The 21,412-nt window shown below is 43.6% G+C and overlaps 1 protein-coding gene across 1 annotated transcript; it reads right to left on the reverse strand.

Moving 5' to 3' along the window:
• Positions 1-377: 377 nt before the first annotated feature.
• Positions 378-21,145, reverse strand: KDELR1 (KDEL endoplasmic reticulum protein retention receptor 1). Its single transcript, XM_033961311.1, has 5 exons — positions 20,311-21,145; positions 8,391-8,491; positions 5,871-6,029; positions 4,586-4,838; positions 378-3,104 (listed from the first exon to the last, which is right to left on the reverse strand). The coding sequence occupies exons 1-5, from the start codon at positions 20,399-20,401 to the stop codon at positions 3,070-3,072; spliced, it is 639 nt and encodes a 212-aa protein (XP_033817202.1). The 5' UTR covers positions 20,402-21,145; the 3' UTR covers positions 378-3,069.
• Between the last annotated feature and the right edge of the window lie 267 nt (positions 21,146-21,412).

The raw sequence follows: 21,412 nt of genomic DNA on the forward strand, positions 1-21,412 counted from the left end.
AACAGATTTTATTCTGCTTATCCTAGGAATAAGCAGTGGATTTCCCCAAGCCATCTCAATAATGGCCTGTGGACTTCTCTTTTAGGAAATTATCCAAACCTTTTTTAAACCCCGCTAAGTTGATTTCACCATATTCTCTGGCAATAAATTTCAGAGTTTAATTACACATTGTGTGAAGAAATATTTTCTCCGGTTTGTTTTAATAGTAGCTTCATCACATGCCCCCTAGTCGTAGTATTTTTGGAAAGAGTACACAAACGATTCACATCTCTGTTGTATTCCATCAGGCACAGTCAAGTCAAGTCATTACATTCTGTTTCATCAGAGCCCAAAAAATGCACAAATCCCTCCCCCAAGACTGGAATTAACTGCTCGTATTTCATCAGAAATCCACTATCATTTATTTATCAAACAATGAATGTACAGTTTCAGCACTGTTCATGTTCCATCCCTTCCCGCTATCATCCATTGCTGGATTTTACCAGTTAGAGGCGCTCCCGCTCCCTCATCAATATAGTTAACTTGTAGTATACAACACAGAAAGTTCAATTCGCCCATCCAGTCAGTCTGAGTCTTTTATCCACACCGCTCAGGATAAAAGTCCCCCAAACCCCTAAAATTGATTTAAAATAACTCTGCTGACCAAAAAAAAAAATCTGGGCAGTTTCTCTTTTGTCAAGGCACTTAATTGGGGAGCATGGGGGGGTGAGAGAGACACCAAGGGCTCTTTTTACAAAGCCACGGTAGAGTTTCTACTGCGGCCGTCAAGGCAATTACTCCAACGCTGATAGGAATTCTATGAGCATTTACTTCGCTGGCCCACAGTAGAAATTTCTACCACAGTTTGTAAAAGCCAGTGTGTAAGTTTTTATTCCATTTTACAGGGTTTGTGGAGTAAATGAAAAAACAAACACTTAACATATAATAAAAGACAAGATGATGTTTGCAGAGGGACCGTGATGTGGGGGTGCAAGGGATGCAAGCTACTGTGCAAAGGAGCTCCCAACAAGCTCAGGTGGGTGGAAGGGATTTGAGCTGCCTCATTAATTTTCTACCAGCCCCCTCCCTTTTTTAGCCTAGTGTTTGAGTGTCCCTCCCCCCAAAAAAAACAACTAGCTAGTTTTTGCTGGATAATGACTAAATGATATAATTAACCTGATTACCAGGGATAGATCTTTTGAATATTCATGAAGAAAAATCAGTGGGAGAGAGGGGGCCTTGAAGTCCAGAATTGTAGCATTGGCTAAGATGCTATTTCTTTTAATTCGCCTCGGGGGCAAAGCTCTGTGGGGCAAACACTTCTTCCATCCTGTAAGTAATTTGTGCTAAGGGAGGTGTGTCCTGCTCCTGTTCCCTGAACCAGCCTGGCACCCTTCAGCTTCTCTAACAAATAAGAAAAATGAATACAGATGCGGTCCTGGCATTTAAGATATGAAATCTGGCTGCTGGACTTTGATTTGCATTTAACTGGATTTCATGTTTCTATCACCTCCTTGTTTTTCAGCTTTGGTATGGGGAGAAAGGGGTACAGGGGAAGAGGTGAGAGCCCTGTGAGCAGCAGCAGTAACAAGAAGCCTTCTCTGGTTATCATATTCAGACCCAAAACACATAATCTGTAACATCATTTTATAGCAAAAATACAAAAAAGAAACCACACCAAGGGACAGGAAAAGTGCACACACAAACAAACACAAATGCATACATACATACAAACACACACATAGAGAAAACAACCTCTGTCAAAATTCAGGTGTTTTGGGACTCAGGAGTGTCGTATCAGGGTTAAAATTTGCACCATTTTGCTAGCCTGAAACCTGATTTAGTTGGAAGGTCATGTGTAAACGGTGGTGTTGTAGTTAGAACTTTCAGTCCATAATCCAACCTCGTTTAATTGAGCTTCTAGGGATGCCCGTCATTCCGGCCTGAGCCAAGCAGGATGGGAAATCTCTCCCAGACATCTTCCGGAATATTTAATAGAATTAGGAAAGAGGAAAAGAGAAGAAAAAAATCATGGCTCGGTGGAGAGATCTCAGGTTCTTATAACAAACATACAGACCCTTGCTCATCAAAGATGTTCCACCCAGAACTAATGGAGTCTGCCAGGTCCACCTTCTGTGCATACATGTGGATTCAAAGTCTACCGCTGTCGGGAGACTTCATGCCACCCCCGCTGAATGACTTGAAAATTTGGTATGAGTAGGGAACCAAATCAAAACATTAATAGGGCTAAAAAGAAATGAATTAATTTCACCCCCATACAGTTTCCTTCCATGGCAGAGCTGAGAAATAAAATGCAACAGCAGAAATCTGAGATCGTTTTAACGAGAGGGACAAAAACAAAACATGCTCTTTGATGAAAGCTTTCCCTGCCGTAACCCTCAAGCAGGGTTTCAGAAGAACAGCAAGATGTATAATTGGGTCTGACTATTAATTTTTTAAGGTACTGCTTTGCAAATTTACAATCCGCGAGCAGCCATATTCAGAGGGTTATTTACGGAGAATCCTGCAAGAGGAGCAACTTAAAAATAAAAAACGAAGACTTTTTGAATATGATGTATTTTTAGATGCATACACTTTTAGTCTGGTAGGAGGGTAAGAGTATTTTGCTCTGTGGGTTTCTTTCGAGCGGGAAAGGAAGTAGTGGTGTGGTAATGTTGGTGGTAGTGAGCTCAAGAATTACACATTCTCACCTGCCAGCATTTGTTGTCCTCACCAAAAGACTGGCAGAAACAAAGCTCAAACATGTGCTTGTGAAGGAGAACCCAAAGGTGACCACAGAAAAAACAAAAGAAAACTAAAAACTATGGAAGATAAAAGTTACAAATTCTGGATGTTCTTAAAACCGAAGAGACCAGTCTTCGTTAAGGACGGGGGGAGGTGAAAGATTGTCCAGCAAGCTCTTGGAATGTACTGCTCGTTGATACTCTTCTCACTTTGTTAACGGAGCACCTCCCCGCCCAACTGTAATCAAACACTATGAAGTCTATATTTTTCTCAAGTGAAAGGTGCTCTCATTTTTGATCTCTCTCCCCACCATCCTTCAAGGCTTGAGTCTTCAATATGTTACTCTTACGCCGGCAAACTGAGTTTCTTCCCCTTTAGGACTGTTGGAGATATAGAACAAAGCAAATTAAAAGGAATGTAAGTCAGTCCCTTTCCTCCCCAGCAATGAACATACCTCTAATTCTGGAGGCTACACAGTTTTATAAAAACATTAAGAAGACAACACGGTTTAGACAAAAGTACGAGAAACTGGGCAAGACGTACAGAATATGGTGTTTTTATGGAACTCAATGGATGCTATAGAAGAACGAAGGGGGCTGATACAACATGAACATTCAACTACCTGAAAGTCTTTTAAAAAGTAAATTTTCAGCCTGTGGTGGTCGGCGTTTTTGGCCTCTACTGGCGTTATACCTGGATATTCAATGCTGGTTTGTGCAGCTGGCTATCCCTTATCTGGTTAAATTGATATTCAGCATAGGGAATGACACGATGACAAAATTCATCACCGTTCCCGTGGATAACCGCAGTAAACAATCTTCATGTCATTCTTTAAGGAGAGAGGGAAGAATCAGAGTATGAATGGCCACAACCACTGATCCGCAAGCTTTGCTTTGAAGAATGCTGGTGTAGAAGGACTGAGGTTGAAATAGATGCTAAAAAATGACATAGGATTATTTCCTGCGGTTATCCGCGGGGACGGGAACGGTGATGAATTCTGTCACCGTGTCATTCTCTTCAGCACTTAACCACCTAAGTGAAACTAGATAAAGATACAACTGTGTTTTATGCAGTCCAATTTGTCTGGTTAAGATGCTTAGGTGCTGAATACCGGCATTTAACCACATAAGTGCCGACACCACCCCTGGACCGCCCTCAAAATCGCTGGCTATGGCTTTAGTGGTTAGTGCTGATAATTTAACGGGTTAGTGCTGCTGAGTATTTTGAATATTGACCCGTAAGATTTTAAGGCAGCATTTCCACAAGGAGAGAAAAGCTCATGATATGTTGTTGGAAGGAGGGAGCACCAGAAATGGAAGGAGTGCCAACAGACTAAAGTAGCAACAGAAATGTCCAAGATAGGTATAGAAGATGGAGGGAAGAGGGAGCCCTGAGACTAAGTGGGGTCTTCAATTGCATAACAGGGAAGGATTAACTGAGAAGACTGAACAGACATCTATTAAGATAATTTCCAGTCCCATCTTTCTATAAATTGGTGACCCCCATGGATAAGAAAATCACTTTGGACCATTGCTAACACTGGTAGAACTTCGTTCATCTCAAAACTACTAGTCCGTGGCCTGGAAGCGCTCATCACAGCTTATAGAGTAATGGGATGGAGGAAGAATGTGGATTTCAAGGCCTTTGCTTACAGTAGCACCTTATAATCCAGTGCCGAAAGCTATCACTGGAAAGAGTTCCATTAAGAGTGGCCTTCTTAATGAAAGGAGGTCACTACAAAGGTCCTAGTCACATAGGGAGAGAAAAGGCAGATATTACACACAAAAGGAAGCCTTGTTGAGCATCACCAACAATTAGACCACAGACCCTCCAAAACCAGAGGTATGGTGGTCTTGCTTACCCTTAGTAATGTATAAGTAGAAAAAATCGCAGTAGAGGATCGTCTGCACCAGCCCGGCCACAATAGCGATGAGGTCAAAGAAACCTTCAAACTGATAGCGCCAGATCCAGTTGAAGAGGTAGAAGGTGCGATAGACGCCCAGTGCAAAGAGGTAGTGGCTGGTAATAGTCTCTGCCTCGCCTGTCTTGCTGACCATAAACAGCTGGGGAAGGATGGCCACAGACTCCAGGTATATGGAAAAGGTCCAGAGGATCTGCTCAGGGATAGGGGAACAGATTATTTATAATCTTACCATCACTACATTCTCCTTAATGTAGAATACATGTAACAAGCTCAGAAGGTGGGTGGAAGGGATTTGAGCTGCCTCATTAATTTTTTGACAGTGAAGGAGGGCCAATTAGCTAGTTTATATTATCCATCATTGTTTACACCTCCCTGGGATTGTTTACTTTTCCTGAGGGCTTACATATTCCATCATTGTTTATAGATTTCTGGGATTGCCTACTTTTCCTGTAGTCTAATATACTCTATCACTGTTTACACTTCTCTGGGATCATCCACTTCACTGTTAACGTTGCCCCTGAATGGAGTTTATCCTGCATTACTCATGTTTTCCTTGGTTTGTTACAGTCCCCAGGACTTTATCACTGTCCTGTAAGATTTTTTTTTATCACCCAACATGGTTTTCAGTCCCCCCGATTGATTTGCAAATATTTTTTCTGGATTGCCTTTTAACCAGTTCCACATCTACCACATCATAAAAGCATAATAGTTGCCCCAATGGGACCGACCGAAGGTCCGTCGAGCCCAGTATCCTGTTTCCAATAGTGACCAACCCAGGTCACAAGCACCTGGCAAGGTCCCACTGAGTAAAACAGATTTTATGCTGCTTATCCTAGGAATAAACAGTGGATTTTCCCAAGTCCATCTTAATAACTTAAGGACTTCTGTTTTAGGAAATTATCCAAACTTTTTTAAAACTCTGCTAAGCTAACTGCTTTCACCATGTTCTCGGTCAATGAATTCCAGAGTTTAATTACACGTTGAGTAAGAAATATTTTCTCTGGTGTTTTAAATCTACCACTTAATAGCTTCATCGCATGCCCCCTTACTAGCAGGCTAAGAAAAAGTTAGGAGACAACCTGTGACAACCACAGCTCAGGAAGAACACATTTTTCTCACCCTGCATTTCCAGGCAATACCTTCAATATACTCAACATGGTTTTGGTGGTGGAGGCTGGATAACTGCTTGGCTAATACTTCACAGCCACAGTGCAGTGCCTACCTCCAGAGGGGTGAAATCATGGTTAACTAGGAAGGCCAGGATCGCAGTTGGGACCACAAGGAACTCCACCCGGAAAGTGTCATGGTTCCCATCGTAAGTGGCTTTGAACTTGCTGTAGATCATCCACACTGTAGCATAGGAGCAGGCAATGTATACCATCTGGGAAGGAGATGAAGTGGGGATAACATTAAAACAAAGGAAAGCTAATGAGAAAAAGCAGCTAGTTAATCCTACAACAATAATAGGGAATTGATAAATAAGGAGAGTTTAAGAACAGTAAAAGTCTATCTAATTTATTGACCCAGACCTTGTACAGTATTTCCATATTATAATTCTCACCACCTTGCAGTATATCCAAATATATTGTAGCAAATGAGCTTCTGAGATCACACAAGTTCCCTCTTCAGGTGCTAGATCCGAAAACTGGATGCTTGTGATCTTGAGTGCTCAAGCATGCCATCGTCTCTGAACGATTCTCATGGCGGATCGCATGTAAAAATGGTCACATAACCTATGAAAGAGCCACGATTCCCCCAGACCGGGGGTGATTGCTAAAACTTCTCATGGCCACAGAAATTTTAATTTGAGCCTAGGAAATCCCCCCACCAGATGGTTATATAAATCCTAAAAAGAAGGAAGAGGAGTCACACTGATAGTAAGCAGGAGAATGGGCATGGGGTCACACCACCTTTGCAACTAGGCCACAGGAAGCGAAGAGCAGAAAGCTTGAAGGGAGATAAGAGAAATGAAATAGAAAGGGAGCTAGTGGTGCAGAGGGCACAAAGGGAGAAAAAACTGGAGAAAATTTAAACTCGATGAGAAAGTCAGAAAGAAACAAAGCAGAGAGAGAGAGGACAGAAAATGTGGAAGAAATGAAGATTAGAAATGTTAGATAGAGAGGGAGGACTCGTAACCTAGAGCGGACACATCTTTGTGGGCAGAGAAGGAGTGGCTACAGTCCAGAGAAGAGAGAAAATGCTACACTACACTGCTCTCTGGAGCAATACAGCAAGCTGGAATAAAACATCCATATGTACCCAGTAAAGGCATATACTTATTACCCCTGAGGCTATGAGGACAGAGAGGTATGATAAGATAAGCCAGCAGACCACAGATGATGAGAAAGAATTTATAAAGTGCAGCGCCAAGCCACACTTCTGACTCTGTCAGGGAACATCTGTCTTCTTTAGTGTATGTTCCAAGCTGGGACTGTGATGGTAAGCTGGGGAAGCCGCTCTGTACTTACATTTTTCAGCTCTTGGGAATAACAGTGTGAGGAGAGGGGGAGGAGGGGACGGCAAGAAGTTTCGCTTCATCGCTCCTCTTCATTTTTCTTCACCTGCCAGGGAGCAGTGTGTGCAGAGCTGGTACTAAAGGACAGAGGATGTGCTGGGATACAGAGCTTGTTACCTTTAGGACTGGAGAACTCAGGGGATGGACGCAGGGAAACAGAAGTAAATTTGACCATGTCTCCCCCGCTCCTGGCCAAGCTCCACTGGCTTCCGATAATCGCCAGGGTCCACTATAAATGCGCCTGTTTAACTTTCAAAATCCTATATGGTATCCTCCCTCCCTTTATCCCTCTTTCTTGGAATTCCTCAAACCCTAATACCACCAGATCCTCCCACAAATTCAAACTATCCTTCCCCTCGCTAAAAGGCATTTCCCACACAGGAAAGCTAGGGACCTCCCTCCACTTCAAAATCACTGAGCTCTGGAACAACCTTACCTCCCCTCTTCGGAACTTGAGCTCTCTCCAAGTTTTCCGCAAACATCTGAAAACCTGGCTTTTCTCAAAAAATGTAAGTCTCCCTCCAACTTAGGAATCAAGGAAACTCTTATATCTTGGCATCCCAAGTCCTCTAAATTTTCTTCGCACTTCTACCTCTAACCCTCTGTTGTAGTTCCTTCCTATTTCTCCTACTGTAAACCGCGTCGAGCTCTATGAACGTGGAGATGATGCGGTATACAAACCTAAGGATTAGATTAGATTAGATAGCGGATGCTGCGGATGGACAGACTGGATGGGCCATTTGTCCTTTATTTGCCATCATGTTTCTATAACCATAAAGCTCTATGACATCACAATGCAGGTGGAAAGAGCCTTAGCCTATAGGAAGAGGAGATGCAAATGTTAAGAGCCTTAGCCAATAGGGAGAGGAGGAGATAGCACTTCTACCTCTAACCCTCTGTTGTAGTTCCTTCCTATTTCTCCTACTGTGAACCGCGTCGAGCTCTACGAACGTGGAGATGATGCGGTATACAAACCTAAGGATTAGATTAGATTAGATGTCGCCTCTAGGACTGAAAGGTTCAGGGGACGGGCGCAAGGATACAGAGCCAGTCACTTCTAGGGCGGGAGAGCTTAGGAGATGGGCATAGGAATACAGAGCCTGTTACCTTTAGGCCTGGGAGATCAGGGGATGGACACAGGGCTTGTCAAATCTGGGACTGGAGGGCTCAGCCGTTAGATGCTGAGACACTGAACCTTTTCATGGTAGGTAGGTGACACTTTCTTACCTTCATGCTTGTGTTGTAGAAAGAGATGAAGTTGGTGAAAAGGTCTAAGTACCGCGAGGTAAAGACCACGGCAAACAGCGTCTGGCTCTTGCCGGAGATACCTGAGAAGTGAAACAAGGGGAAAGAATATTAACAGACCAGGACAGAAGAGGGCAAAGCGTTCTCAGTCACTCACATGGGGAGCCGATGACATTTCCAGGAAGATCAGTCCTTTTCAGCTTCCTCTCTGAGGCACAACTGCCCGTCAGATTTCCAGGATACCCAGAATGAATATACTTGAGATAAAGACGCATACAGGAGACCTGTTGTATGCAGATCTGTCTAATGCAATGTATTGCAAACTGTGTACCACAGCAGATGCCAGGTGTGTCCCGACGAGACGTCGGTAAGGAGGAGAGGCACTGGCCGACTGCTTTTAGGACGTGCCTCTCATGGCGAGAGGCACGTCCTGTAGGCAGTCAGCAGGTGCCAATGACTCTCCTCCTCTTCCCGCACCTCCCCTCCTCCAGGATCCCCCACCGAAGTGACAGGTTCAGGGTCGCAGCCAGATGGGCCGTCGACGCGATGAAGTCATATCCGCGCACTTCTGGGTGCCTTCCGGCCAGGGCACTGGGTTTAGTGTGCCGCTGGACAAAAAGTTTGCGGGACACTACTCTAATGCATATTCATTGTGGAAACCCTGAAAACCTGACTGGCAGGGGGTGTCCCAAGGAATGAGTTGAGGAACATTTAAAAAAATATGCACATACTATGTATTTATATAATCGCTCTGCTTATCGACTGGAGAAAAAGTACACCTTCCCCCTTTCCTTCAGCGACTCACAAATTTACAAAAAGCTCTCTCCAATGTCAGTCAGGAAGAACAAATGAGTTCTTCTCCTCCTACCCTCTAATAGGCACTGCTGCTTTCTCTCTTTCACCCACCCCCCCATCCCCTTACATCCTACATCCGTTCAACTGCTCCCCAAATGCCTCTCCGGTTTTAAGCAGATTGTTCACCCTCTCTAAGGTAGGGAGAATGAGAGGGCACTCCCTAAAGCTGAAAGGGGATAGATTCCGTACAAACGTAAGGAAGTTCTTCTTCACCCAGAGAGTGCTAGACAACTGGAACGCTCTTCCCGAGTCTGTTATAGGGGAAAACACCCTTCAGGGATTCAAGACAAAGTTGGACAGGTTCCTGGCTAAACTGGAACATACGCAGGTGAGGCTGGACTCATTTAGAGCACTGGTCTTTGACCTAAGGGACGCCGCGTGAGCAGACTGCTGGGCAGGATGGACCACTGGTCTGACCCAGCAGTGGCAATTCTTATGTTTTTGCAGCAGCCGCCAGCCACGGCCTCAAATAATCTATAAATAAAAATGAAACAGGGCTTCAAATTGATTTCTGCTCGCTCTAAATGCTAAAATGAGTTACGCTTTTTCTCCCCTTTCCCCTTTTTTTAAATGCCCTTCCAAGCAACAGCATTCCCAACTTGCGGGAAACAAGGGACCATCTGGACACCTCATTCCAGGTGTAGGCCTCGCTCTGTAAAGTTTCTGGCTTCGGATAACATCTGCTCACCGTTTTACAGCTGTGACGTCCATAAGATCACTTCACAAAAAGTTTACCCTGGGCATTTACAGCACGCGTGGTGGGGAGAGGGAGGTCTGAGGGTTGCTTGCTTGGATTGCCGAGAAGGAGGAATTAAGAGCATCTTGTTCAGTGCTGCAGATGGCAAGGAAGTGGTGGTGGGGTCTCAGTTTAAGTGCCTCATACATCACATTGCAAAATAAGCGAGCCAAGGAACAGCACGTCAAGAAATTGATTTTTAAGAAGTGTTTCTCAGTAAATGAGTGTCTACTGTCAGCTCTCAGTCTATCCTCTGTCAGTACTGTCTTCTCAAATAGACTAGGTAAGACATTTGATAGAAAAATGAGGCACTAAGGTATAAGAACATAAGAGCTGTCATACTGGGACAGACCGAAGGTCGATCAAGCCCAGTCTTCGGTTTCCAAGAGTGGCCAACCCGGGTCCCAAGTACCTGGCAAGATCCGAAGGAGAAAATCAGATTTTATGCTGCTTATCCTAGGAATCAGCAATAGATTTCCCCCATCTTAATAATGGCTTATGGACTTCTCTATTAGGAAATGATCCAAACCTTTTTTTAAACCCTGCTAAGCTAACTGATTTCACCACATTCTCTGACAAAAAAATTCCAGAGTTTAATTACACCTTGTGTGAAGAAATATTTTCACCGGTTTGTTTTAAATCTACGGCTTAGTAGCTTCATCGCACACCTCCTAGCCCTAGTATGTTTGGAAAGAGTGAACAAGCGATTCCCTTCTGCCCTTTCCACTCCACTCAGTATTTTATAGACCTCTATGATATCGTCCCTGAGCCGTCTCTTCTCTAAGCTGTTTCAGCGTTTTCAACTAACGTGGAAAAGTATACTAGAAAGAGTTGAGATCTCAAGATACATTTCCTGAGTTGTGTGGCTGTGAGCAGCTCTATAAAGCCCCATAAGAACAGAAGCATTGCCATGCTGGGACAGACCAAAAGCCTATCAAGCCCATTACTATATCTTGTTTCCAACGGTGGCCTATCCAGATTAGAATTATGAAGGGGTGCTGAAAAGTTCTCAGCCCAATCAGGAAGAGAATGGTTCATAGTAACATAGTAGATGACGGCAGATAAAGATCCGAATGGTCCATCCAGTCTGCCCAACCTGATTCAATTTAAATTTTTTTTTTTTTTTTTTCTTCTTAGCTATTTCTGGGCGAGAATCCAAAGCTTTACCCGGTACTGTGCTTGAGTTCCAACTGCCAAAATCTCTGTTAAGACTTACTCCAGCCCATCCTCCTCCAAACGGCCATGCACAGACACAGACCGTACAAGTCTGCCCAGTAACTGGCCTAGTTCAATCTTTAATATTATTTTCTGATTCTAAATCTTCTGAGTTCATCCCACGCTTCTTTGAACTCAGTCACAGTTTTACTCTCCACCACCTCTCTAGGGAGCGCATTCCAGGCATCCACTACCCTCTCTGTAAAGTAGAATTTCCTAACATTGCCCCTGAATCTACCACCCCTCAACCTCAAATTATGTCCTCTGGTTTTACCATTTTCCTTTCTCTGGAAAAGATTTTGTTCTACGTTAATACCCTTTAAGTATTTGAACGTCTGAATCATATCTCCCCTGTCTCTCCTTTCCTCTAGGGTATACATATTCAGGTCTTCCAGTCTTTCCTCATACGTCTTCTGGCGCAAGCCTCCTATCATTTTCGTCGCCCTCCTCTGGACCACCTCAAGTCTTCTTACGTCTTTTGCCAGATACGGTCTCCAAAACTGAACACAATACTCCAAGTGGGGCCTCACCAATGACCTGTACAGGGGCATCAACACCTTCTTCCTTCTACTGACTACGCCTCTCTTTATACAGCCCAGAATCCTTCTGGCAGCAGCCACTGCCTTGTCACACTGTTTTTTCGCCTTTAGATCTTCGGACACTATCACCCCAAGGTCCCTCTCCCCGTCCGTGCATATCAGCTTCTCTCCTCCCAGCATATACGGTTCCTTCCTATTATTAATCCCCAAATGCATTACTCTGCATTTCTTTGCATTGAATTTTAGTTGCCAGGCAATGATCTGAAACAATATGAAAGCCCAGAATTTCATTTCTGCAAATTGACAAGAAATAATATAACACTCTTTTTAGTTATAGAAGCAAACTAATTTAGGAAGCTGGTTGGTTTGGCTGAGAACTTTTCAGCACCTCCTCGTATCTGGCAAGATCCCAAAAGAGTAAAACTGATTTTATGGTACTTATTCCAGGAGCAAGCCGTGCATTTTCTCAAGTCCATCTTACTAATGGCTTATGGATGTTTCTTTTAGGAAAAATTATCCAAATATTTTGTAAATCCTGCTAAGCTAACTGGTAACAAATTTCAGAGTTTACCCCCCTCCCTTTTACAAAAGCGATAACAGCTCCGATGCTCATAATATTCCTATGAGCGCCAGAGCTGTTACTGCTGCAGCTGGCGCTACAAACTGCGCTACGCTTTCGTAAAAGGGGGGATTAATTACAAGCTGAGGGAAGAAATATTTTCTCTACTACCGCCCCCACATTATGGAACGCCCTACCCCTGACCCTCAATAACTTCAAATCTAGTCTTAAAACATTTCTTTTCAGATATGCTTATGAGATCTATTCCTAAGATTTACCACCTACGAGACTCACCCCCCTCTTCTACTAACCCACGCTAGCGGTTTTAGCGCAGGGAGCCGGGGAGTTCTTATGAGCATCAGGAGCAGCGAGATCATTCAGCGCGGCTCCCAGCGCTAAAACCGCTAGCGCGGTTTAGTAGAAGAGGCTCTCAGACTATTGGCTTAACATTAAAGACTCCCTTACCCCTTCCGTCCTTTCCTCCCCCTTTCTATTAGTTTCATGCAATGTATCTTTCCCTTATATAGCATTTTACGTTCGTTTTGTTTATGTCAGTCTGTTTCCCACTTTTACAATATTTTTTTTTAAAGTATTTTTTAATTCTCTGTATAATTGTAAACCGCTTTGCATTTTAAAAGCGGTATATCAAGTCCAAATAAACGTGAAATTTGAAACTAGTAGCTTCATTTGATTGCCCCCTAGTTCTATTTTAGGAAGGAGTAAACAAGCAATTCACGCCTACCCGTTCCACTCCACTCAGTATTTTGTAGACCTCAATCATATCTCCCTTGAGTCTTCTTTTCTCTAAGCTGAAGAGCCCTAGCCGCTTTAGCCTTTCTTTGTAGGGTCATAATCCCGTCTCCTTTATGATTTTCATCACCCTTTACTGGACCTTTTCTAGGCAGTATATTTCCCTATCCTGAGAATCTAACACAGGAGACGGTGGCACACACCTGGTCTGTCAGGCTGTTCATCCGCCATTCATGTCACCTCAACCCTCCAGGCCATCTTCTAGTTTGCTGCATCTCAAAAATATATAGCAGGGGTGAGGCAGCCAGAAGAATGTTTTTTCATGTCGTTTCCTGTATCATTTAGGGAATTTTCATTTTATTTGGGTTGTCATTATGGGAACATAAGAACTGCCGCTGCTGGGTCGGACCAGCGGTCCATCCTGCCCAGCAGTCCACTCACACGGTGGCCCCCCAGGTCAAAGACCAGTGCTCTAAATGATTCCAGCCTCATCTGCGTACATTTCAGTTTAGCAGGAACTTGTCCAACTTTGTCTTGAAACCCTGGAGGGCGTTTTCCCCTATAACAGATTCCGGAAGAGCATTCCAGTTTTCCACCACTCTCTGGGTGAAGAAGAATTTCCTTATATTTGTACGGAATCTATCCCCTTTCAACTTTAGAGAGTGCCCTCTCGTTCTCCCTACCTTGGAAAGGGTGAATAGTCTGTCTTTATCTACTAAGTCTATTCCTTTCAGTATTTTGAATGTTTCGATCAAGTCCCCTCTCAGTTTCCTCTTTTCAAGGGAGAAGAGGCCCAGTTTCTCCAATCTCTCATTGTATGGCAACTCCTCCAGCCCCTTAACCATTTTAGTCGCACTTCTCTGGACCCTTTCGAGTAGTACCGTGTCCTTCTTCATGTACGGCCACCAGTGTTGGATGCAGTACTCCAGGTGAGGGCGCACCATGGCCCAGTACAGCAGCATGATAACCCTCTCCGATCTGTTCGTGATCCCCTTTTTAATCATTCCTATCATTCTATTCGCCCTTTTCACCGCCACCGCACAAACGGCTTCATCGATCAGAACACCAAAGTCTCTTTCCTGGGAGGTCTCTCCAAGTACCATCCCGGACATCCTGTATTTGTGCATGAGATTTTTGTTACCGATATGCATCACTTTACACTTATCTACGTTGAACCTCATTTGCCATGTCGATGCCCATTTTTCAAGCTTGATTATGTCACATTGCAGATCTTCACAATCCCCCTGTGTCTTCACTACTCTGAATAACTTTGTATTGTCCGCAAATCTAATCACCTCACTCATCATACAAATGTCCAGATCGTTTATAAAGATGTTGAAGAGCACGGGTCCAAGCACCGAGCCTTACGGCACCCCACTGGTGACGCTCTTCCAGTCCGAGTATCGTCCATTTATCCCCACTCTCTGTTTCCTATGCTCCAGACAGTTTTTAATCCACGCAAATATTTCACCCTCGATTCCATGACTCGCAATCCAATGACTCGCAATCTTCCGAAATAGTCGTTCATGTGGAACTTTGTCGAACACCTTCTGAAAATCCAGATAAATAATGTCGACCGGGTCGCCCTTGTCTATCCGCCTGCTTACTCCCTCAAAGAAGAGCAGCAGGTTCATCAGGCAAGATCTGCCTTTGCTGAAACCGTGCTGGCTGGTCCTCATTAGACCGTGTCCGTCAAGGTGATCAATGATGCGGTCCTTTATCAGTGCCTCTACCATCTTTCCCGGTATCAAAGTCAGACTCACCGGTCTAGTTTCCTGATCTCCCCTCGAAGCCTTTTTGAAGATCGGCGTTAACATTCGCCACCTTCCAGTCTTCCGGAATTTTTCCCAATTTGATCGACAGATTGGCTATTAGTTGAAGCAGTTTAGCTATAGTCCCTTTCAGTTCCTTGATGACCCTTGGATGGATGCCATCCGGTCCCGGGGATTTATTGCTCTTTAGCCTATCAATCTGCCTGTGTATCTCTTCTAGACTGATCAGTCTTGTCAGTTTCCTGTCTTCATTTCCAGCATAGAGCCTGATGGGTTCTGGTATGTTGCATATATCCTCTTCGGTAAATACAGATGCAAAAAATGTGTTCAGTTTGTCGGCAATTTCTTTATCTTCCTTTAGCACTCCCTTTATTCCATGGTCATCCAATGGCCCCACCGCTTCCTTCGTGGGTCGTTTCCCCTTAATGTATCGAAAGAATGGCTTGAAGTTTTTGCCTCCTTGGCTATTTTTTCTTCATAGTCTCTTTTGGCCCCTTTTACCGCCTTGTGGCACCTGCATTGATGTTGTTTGTGCTTATTCCAGTTTTCGTCCGTTTTTTACCTTTTCTATTCCTTAAACAAAGTTTTCTTGTCTCTGATTGCTTCCTTTACCTCTACAGTGAGCCACACCAGTTCTTTATTCTTTTTCCTCTTGGATCCTTTGTTGATACGCAGTATATGTAGATTTTGCACCTCAGTGACTGTGTCCTTAAAAAGGGACCAAGCTTGCTCTAGCATTTTTACAGTGCTTTTCATCTTCTTAATCTTCTTCCCCACCATGAGTCTCATTAACGTGATGACGATAGTCTCAAACCTTCAAAAAATAAAAAGGGTTAAAGAAAGAATGATAAACTAAATATGAAACGTAAAAGAAAAAAAAGCAAAAGAGGAAGTTTTTGCGGACCACCGGTTGAAGAACACTGCTTTACATAATAGATTACAAAATAGGGCGGTTCGTCTCACATTTGGCAAAAATAGATTTGAACTTGTGTTTTCTCTCTTCAACGAGCTTCACTGGCTTCCAGCACAAGAAAGGACAGATTTTAAAATTTCTTTTTAGTCTTTTAAGGTTTTTCATGGGGTTATACCAGAGGAGCTTGTTTTGTGTTTAAACTTTTCTTGTAACTCTCATCGGAGGCAATATTATAAGGAGAAATTAGGTTCTTACCTGCTAATTTTCTTTCTGTTAGTGTAGACTGGTATAGTCCTTACGAATGGGTATATATCTCATCATGACTAGCAGGTGGAGACTGAAACAAAACTGTGGAATAGTACATAAGAGGTACCTTCCCCTATTCCTATCAGTCTTCTTTCAGTCTCAGCAGGTGTGAAGAGCTGTACCCATCTCCCTTGGTAGGGCTGTTGGAATTTATTTAGGGATCCTGGTCCCTGTTTTTGTGCCGGATTGAGCTTGGGTAGGCCCTGTTTGGGGGTCTGTCCGACCTCGGGGATGTCAAACCAGACGGACGGGTCTCATGCTGGATCCCTCCCCCCATTTCCTTTACCTCCCCAACATTTTTTTAGAGGTGCCTCAGCAGTAAGCCTTGCCCCCCTAATTCAAGCAAGGCATATTGCTTTGAGAGCCAGTGGAGTCTGTTCTATTAAAAAAAAAAATCCTGAGGTAGTCCCGGTCTGAAGGGTTGCTTTCCCTTTAAATTTGCTGTATTTACTGTTTTATCAACAAACTGGCACTTTTTTCCTAGCTAGGTCACGTAAGGAGCAATGAGCACTTTGCAGGGGAAAATGTGCTCATTGAGCTCCAGACGTGAGGCACTCGCAGTCGGCCTGTGCAAGCAGTGTACAGGCTGGTGCGGTAGTGGAGCTCCGTCGGCAGCCACTGCAGGCTTCCAGAGCTCCCCGCCGCTAGTGCCTCGCGAGTCGGCTGGGAGCAGTGGGGAAGCCCGGTCTTCCCCCACTGCCTACGGAGGGATTTCCTCAGCCACCGACGGTAAGGGTAAAAAGGATTCCCTTACTGCCCGTTTGGCTCGGGACTCCCTCTCAGCTGATTTTTTAACAGCCAATACCAGCTTGCCTACCAGCTAGTCTAAACCAGTGGTTCTTAATCTTGTTGGAGGTACTGAACCCCACCAGTTTCATATGCGTGTTCACCGAACCCTTCTTTATTGGAAAAATAAAATATGATTTTTACAAATTCAAAACATAGGTATACAGTGAGGGAAAATATCAATTTTGAAAACAAAAAAGTTCTCCTATATTTCGAATAATAATAACAACATAATAATGAAATTTACTGCAAATCAGTGTGACTTCTGCTGTTGATTGATAGATCAAGAAACCGAGTACATGATCAGTCTTGATCAAAATCACTGATAGATGATTGAACATGACCAAAGCGCTATATGAGTCGGAGGTGTGTTTTGACCTCCGCCGAACCCGCGAGACTGACTCACCGAACCCCTGGGGTTCGGTCGAACCCAGGTTAAGAATCACTGGTCTAAACTTTTCTTGTAACTCATCGGAGACAATATCAAAAACATGCTTTGACGTTTCCTTCGTTTTAAGGCTATTCGTCTTAAAAAGATTCTTGAAAAATCTCTCTCTTTTAAAGCAGTCTCAGTTTGGAATGCTATTCCAGTGGAGATTTAACATTTTGATGGCCAGCTGCTATTTAGAATTATATTACTTCAGACTGTATGTATAATTTAATAACCTTATGTAGCACGTATGGTTCTTTGCAACATATTTAACATTATGTTCGGGAAGATTGAAGGAACTAGGCGAAGAGGGCAACCTGCAATCAGATGGCTGGACACGCTGAAAACAACCATGGGGATGACGCTGGAGGACCTTACCGGACTAGCACAAAACCGATCTCTTTTTAGATCTGTTGCTAGGCCTTGTACATCAATCAAAGGCACCTAACTAACCCGCCTAAAACTCTAATTAATGAGGATTCGGTGGGATATAAGATTGCACATAACAAAACATGCCCCCTCCTTTACAAAACCTTACTAGCGTTTTTGGCGCCGGCCGCAGCGGAAACAGCTCGTGGCTATTACTGCGCTAGCAAGGCTTTGTAAAGAAGGGGGAATAATTTATTTCGTTGTGGTCTTAAGTCTGAGGTTGTGGGTTCAAACCCACGCTGCTCCTTGTGACCCTGGGCAAGTCACTTAATCCCCCCATTGCCCCAGGTACATTAGATAGATTATGAGCTCACCAAGACAGACAGGGAAAAATGCTCAAGTACCTGAATAAATTCATGTAAACCGTTCTCAGCTCCCCTGGGAGAACGATACAGAAAATTGAATAAATAAAATATTAATTTTAGCAATTCGAGTTAATTTTTTCTTCCATGTTGTTTTCAGATTTTTATCTTGTAAACCTTCAACTTTATTTTATTCTTTAAAAACTTTGTAAACCACTACGGGATTTCAGTGCGAGGCTAATGGTGTGTAGAAGTCTAAGGAACAGAAAAGAAATAGCTTAAATTCAACAGGGTTCGGTGATTAAAAAAGCAGAAATGAAAGACAGCAGATGGGGCTGTCAAAATCTACTGGTGTCTACTGTGAAATTACATTACATTACATTTGTGATTTCTATTCCGCCTGTGCCTTGCGGTTCTAAGCGGATTACAGTTAAAAGAGATCAGGACATTACCGAGAGAATTACATTACAACGATTTAAGTAAATTACATGTTGTGGTATAGAAATACAAGTATAAGATATCTGGATTTATCGATAGAATAGCTTGACAGGGTTCAAGTAGTTACAAGGTTCAGTGGGGAAAACAATACAGGCAACTGAAGAAAGATACCTAACTTTGAAGGAATCAGTTGAGTGGATACCTAAGGGAGATGCTTATTTAGGAGTTTGGATATTTTTGGTAAATGAGGTTCAAGGGGATGACTAGTGTGTTATTTGCTGGGGAGAGTGCATGTGCGATTGGGGAGGGGAATATTAAGTAAGGACGTGTTTTTTGAAAAGAAATGTTTTGATTTCTTTCCGAAACACTTTGATGTCTGTTGTTTTGATCATCAGTTTGGTGATGGTGGGGTCAATTTTCGCTGCCTGAGTTGCTAGAAGGCTGTCGTAAAGTTTCTTACGTCGGGTACCATTATGAGGGGGGAAGGTGAAAAGATTCTGAGTTCTTCTTGATCTGGGTAGTCGGTAGCGGCAAAGACGGTTGTTCAGGTAATTGGGGGCCATACCATGGGTTACTTTGAAAAGTAAGCAGTAGAGTTTGAATTGAGTTCTTGCTTTTATCGGAAGCCAGTGAGAGTCTACATAGGCGGGTGTGACGTGGTCGAATTTGCTGAGCGAGTAGATGAGTCTGATAGCTGTGTTCTGAACGGTCTGTAGTTGTTTTATCATAGTATTTGTGGACTAGTGTTATGTTGACAAAAGGCACATTTCCTTGAGGTGATAAGCCATAATTTAAGGCCAAAAACGTCATGAAAACCAGTCAGATACACGCAGGAGCCTTGTCCCATCAACTCATTATAGGATAGGAAATTATCCTAGGTGTCTGTGATCTCCACTGCCTCACCCCCTTTACTACCTTTTACCCTACTCATAAATTCTGTACCTGACCATACCAGGTGAGAATGGCAGGGTAGGAAATCAGTTTGTACATCATATATAAACATTAAGATATAGCTTAAAGAAGCTGGCACACATGCCACTTATTGTCTTCGGTATTTGGTGGGGAAAAAGGAAGCCAACTGAACTATTTCATATCGGCCCAGCCTGCCTTTTCACATCCTGGACCTGTCCTCTTGCCTCCAAGCCCAAGGGATGCTGCAGCTCCCTGGACTCTCCTCCAACTCCAGTCTGGGGATCCCACAGGAACAGCAGGCCTGAAGCAGACAAAACACATTTTGGGGGACCTTTTTCTTAGAATAAATTCCAAGTCCCTTTAACATTAGGTTTAAGTTACCCAGAACATCCCTTTTGATTTGAGAGGTACTCCCCCCCCCCCCAGTCTTATCTTTGAACACAATAATCTACTTTTCCCAATCCCCCACCTCCAATCACCTTCCCCAGAAGAGTGGGAAGAGGGATCAACCCCTTTGCACTAACCCAAGCCCCAAGGAAAGAAAAGGAAACCAAGTTATTCCTTTCTTTTTTTTAGAAACAAATTCTTCCCTCCTGCTCCCTTTCCTTGGAACCTAACTTTTCTGCAATGCTGAAATCTCTTTCTTCCACTTTTACTTTAAACAAAAGATTTAAATAATCAACAACAACCAACCTCTCACTCCCTAGAAAGATTTGGGGGGGACGAAGCAATTCAAAACAACCTGCCCCGACACAACAATGGCAAAGACGTGCAGAAACGAATTTACATTTTAAAAAGCATGCTTGAAATAAGTTTATTTCAAAAGAGAAGGCACAGAGTCACAGTGCACCCTGCAGCTGCTTCTTGCAACGTTGCAAAATAATAATTTGCACAAAGGAAGTTGAAAGATGCAGTTTGCTAGGATTAACTAGGTCCCCCCCCCCCCCAAATTGTTCTTACCAGCACAGGATCTGGATTTCCAGATCTTCAGGAGGAGAATGACGATGGCTATTAAATGAGAGAGATCTCCCAGGAAGCGAAAGATATTCATGGTGGGGGTCTTGCAGTAAAAACGAAAAAGCAAATTAAATATGACTGCAGAGAACAGGGTACAAACAGCTGAGGCTGCCGATGGGTGGCTGAGGGAAAGCAGTGTTTCTGGGCTAGGCCTTAGCAGGAAGGAGGAAGAGAAAATCCTCAGAACTCCCCCTACTGGGTCCTGGCTGGATTTCCAAGCAGGTTTCCATTCCAAAACAGTTCTTTTGCGGGTAGGTTATCTGGTGATGCACTGATTCTGTTTGATTTACTTTTTATTTATTTTTATTGCTGGAGATTCCTTCTCTGCACCATCTGGATGCACACAGGGATGGGACTCACAAAGGGGATTTCAGCGAAATGCAGCGCCCAGTGGTTTAAAATACCAGAGAGGACTCCAGCGAAATGCAGAGTGTAGGGGCTGAAAATACCAGATGATACCAGCAAAATACAGGACATGCAGGGATTGAAAATACCAGATGAAACCAGCAAACTTCAGAGTGTAGGGGCTGAAAATACCAGAGACAGATACCAACAAAATGCAGAGAGTGTAGGGGCTGAAAATACCAGAGAGACAGACACCAACAAAATGCAGAGTGCAGGGACTGAAAATACCAGAGAGAGAGACACCAACAAAATGCAGAGAGTGCAGGGACTGAAAATACCAGAGAGAGAGAGACACCAACAAAATACAGAGTACAGGGACTGAAAATACTAGAGAGAGACACAACAAAATACAGAGAGTGCAGGGACTGAAAATACCAGAGAGACACCAACAAAATACAGAGTGCAGGGACTGAAAATACCAGAGAGAGAGACACCAACAAAATGCAGAGAGTGCAGGGACTGAAAATACCAGAGAGAGAGACACCAACAAAATGCAGAGAGTGCAGGGACTGAAAATACCAGAGAGAGAGACACCAACAAAATACAGAGTGCAGGGACTGAAAATACCAGAGAGAGAGACACCAACAAAATACAGAGAGTGCAGGGACTGAAAATACCAGAGAGAGAGAGACACCAACAA

The sequence above is a fragment of the Geotrypetes seraphini genome, chromosome 10 (genome assembly GCF_902459505.1).
Source record: "Geotrypetes seraphini chromosome 10, aGeoSer1.1, whole genome shotgun sequence".
Classification (NCBI taxonomy): Eukaryota; Metazoa; Chordata; class Amphibia; order Gymnophiona; family Dermophiidae; genus Geotrypetes; species Geotrypetes seraphini.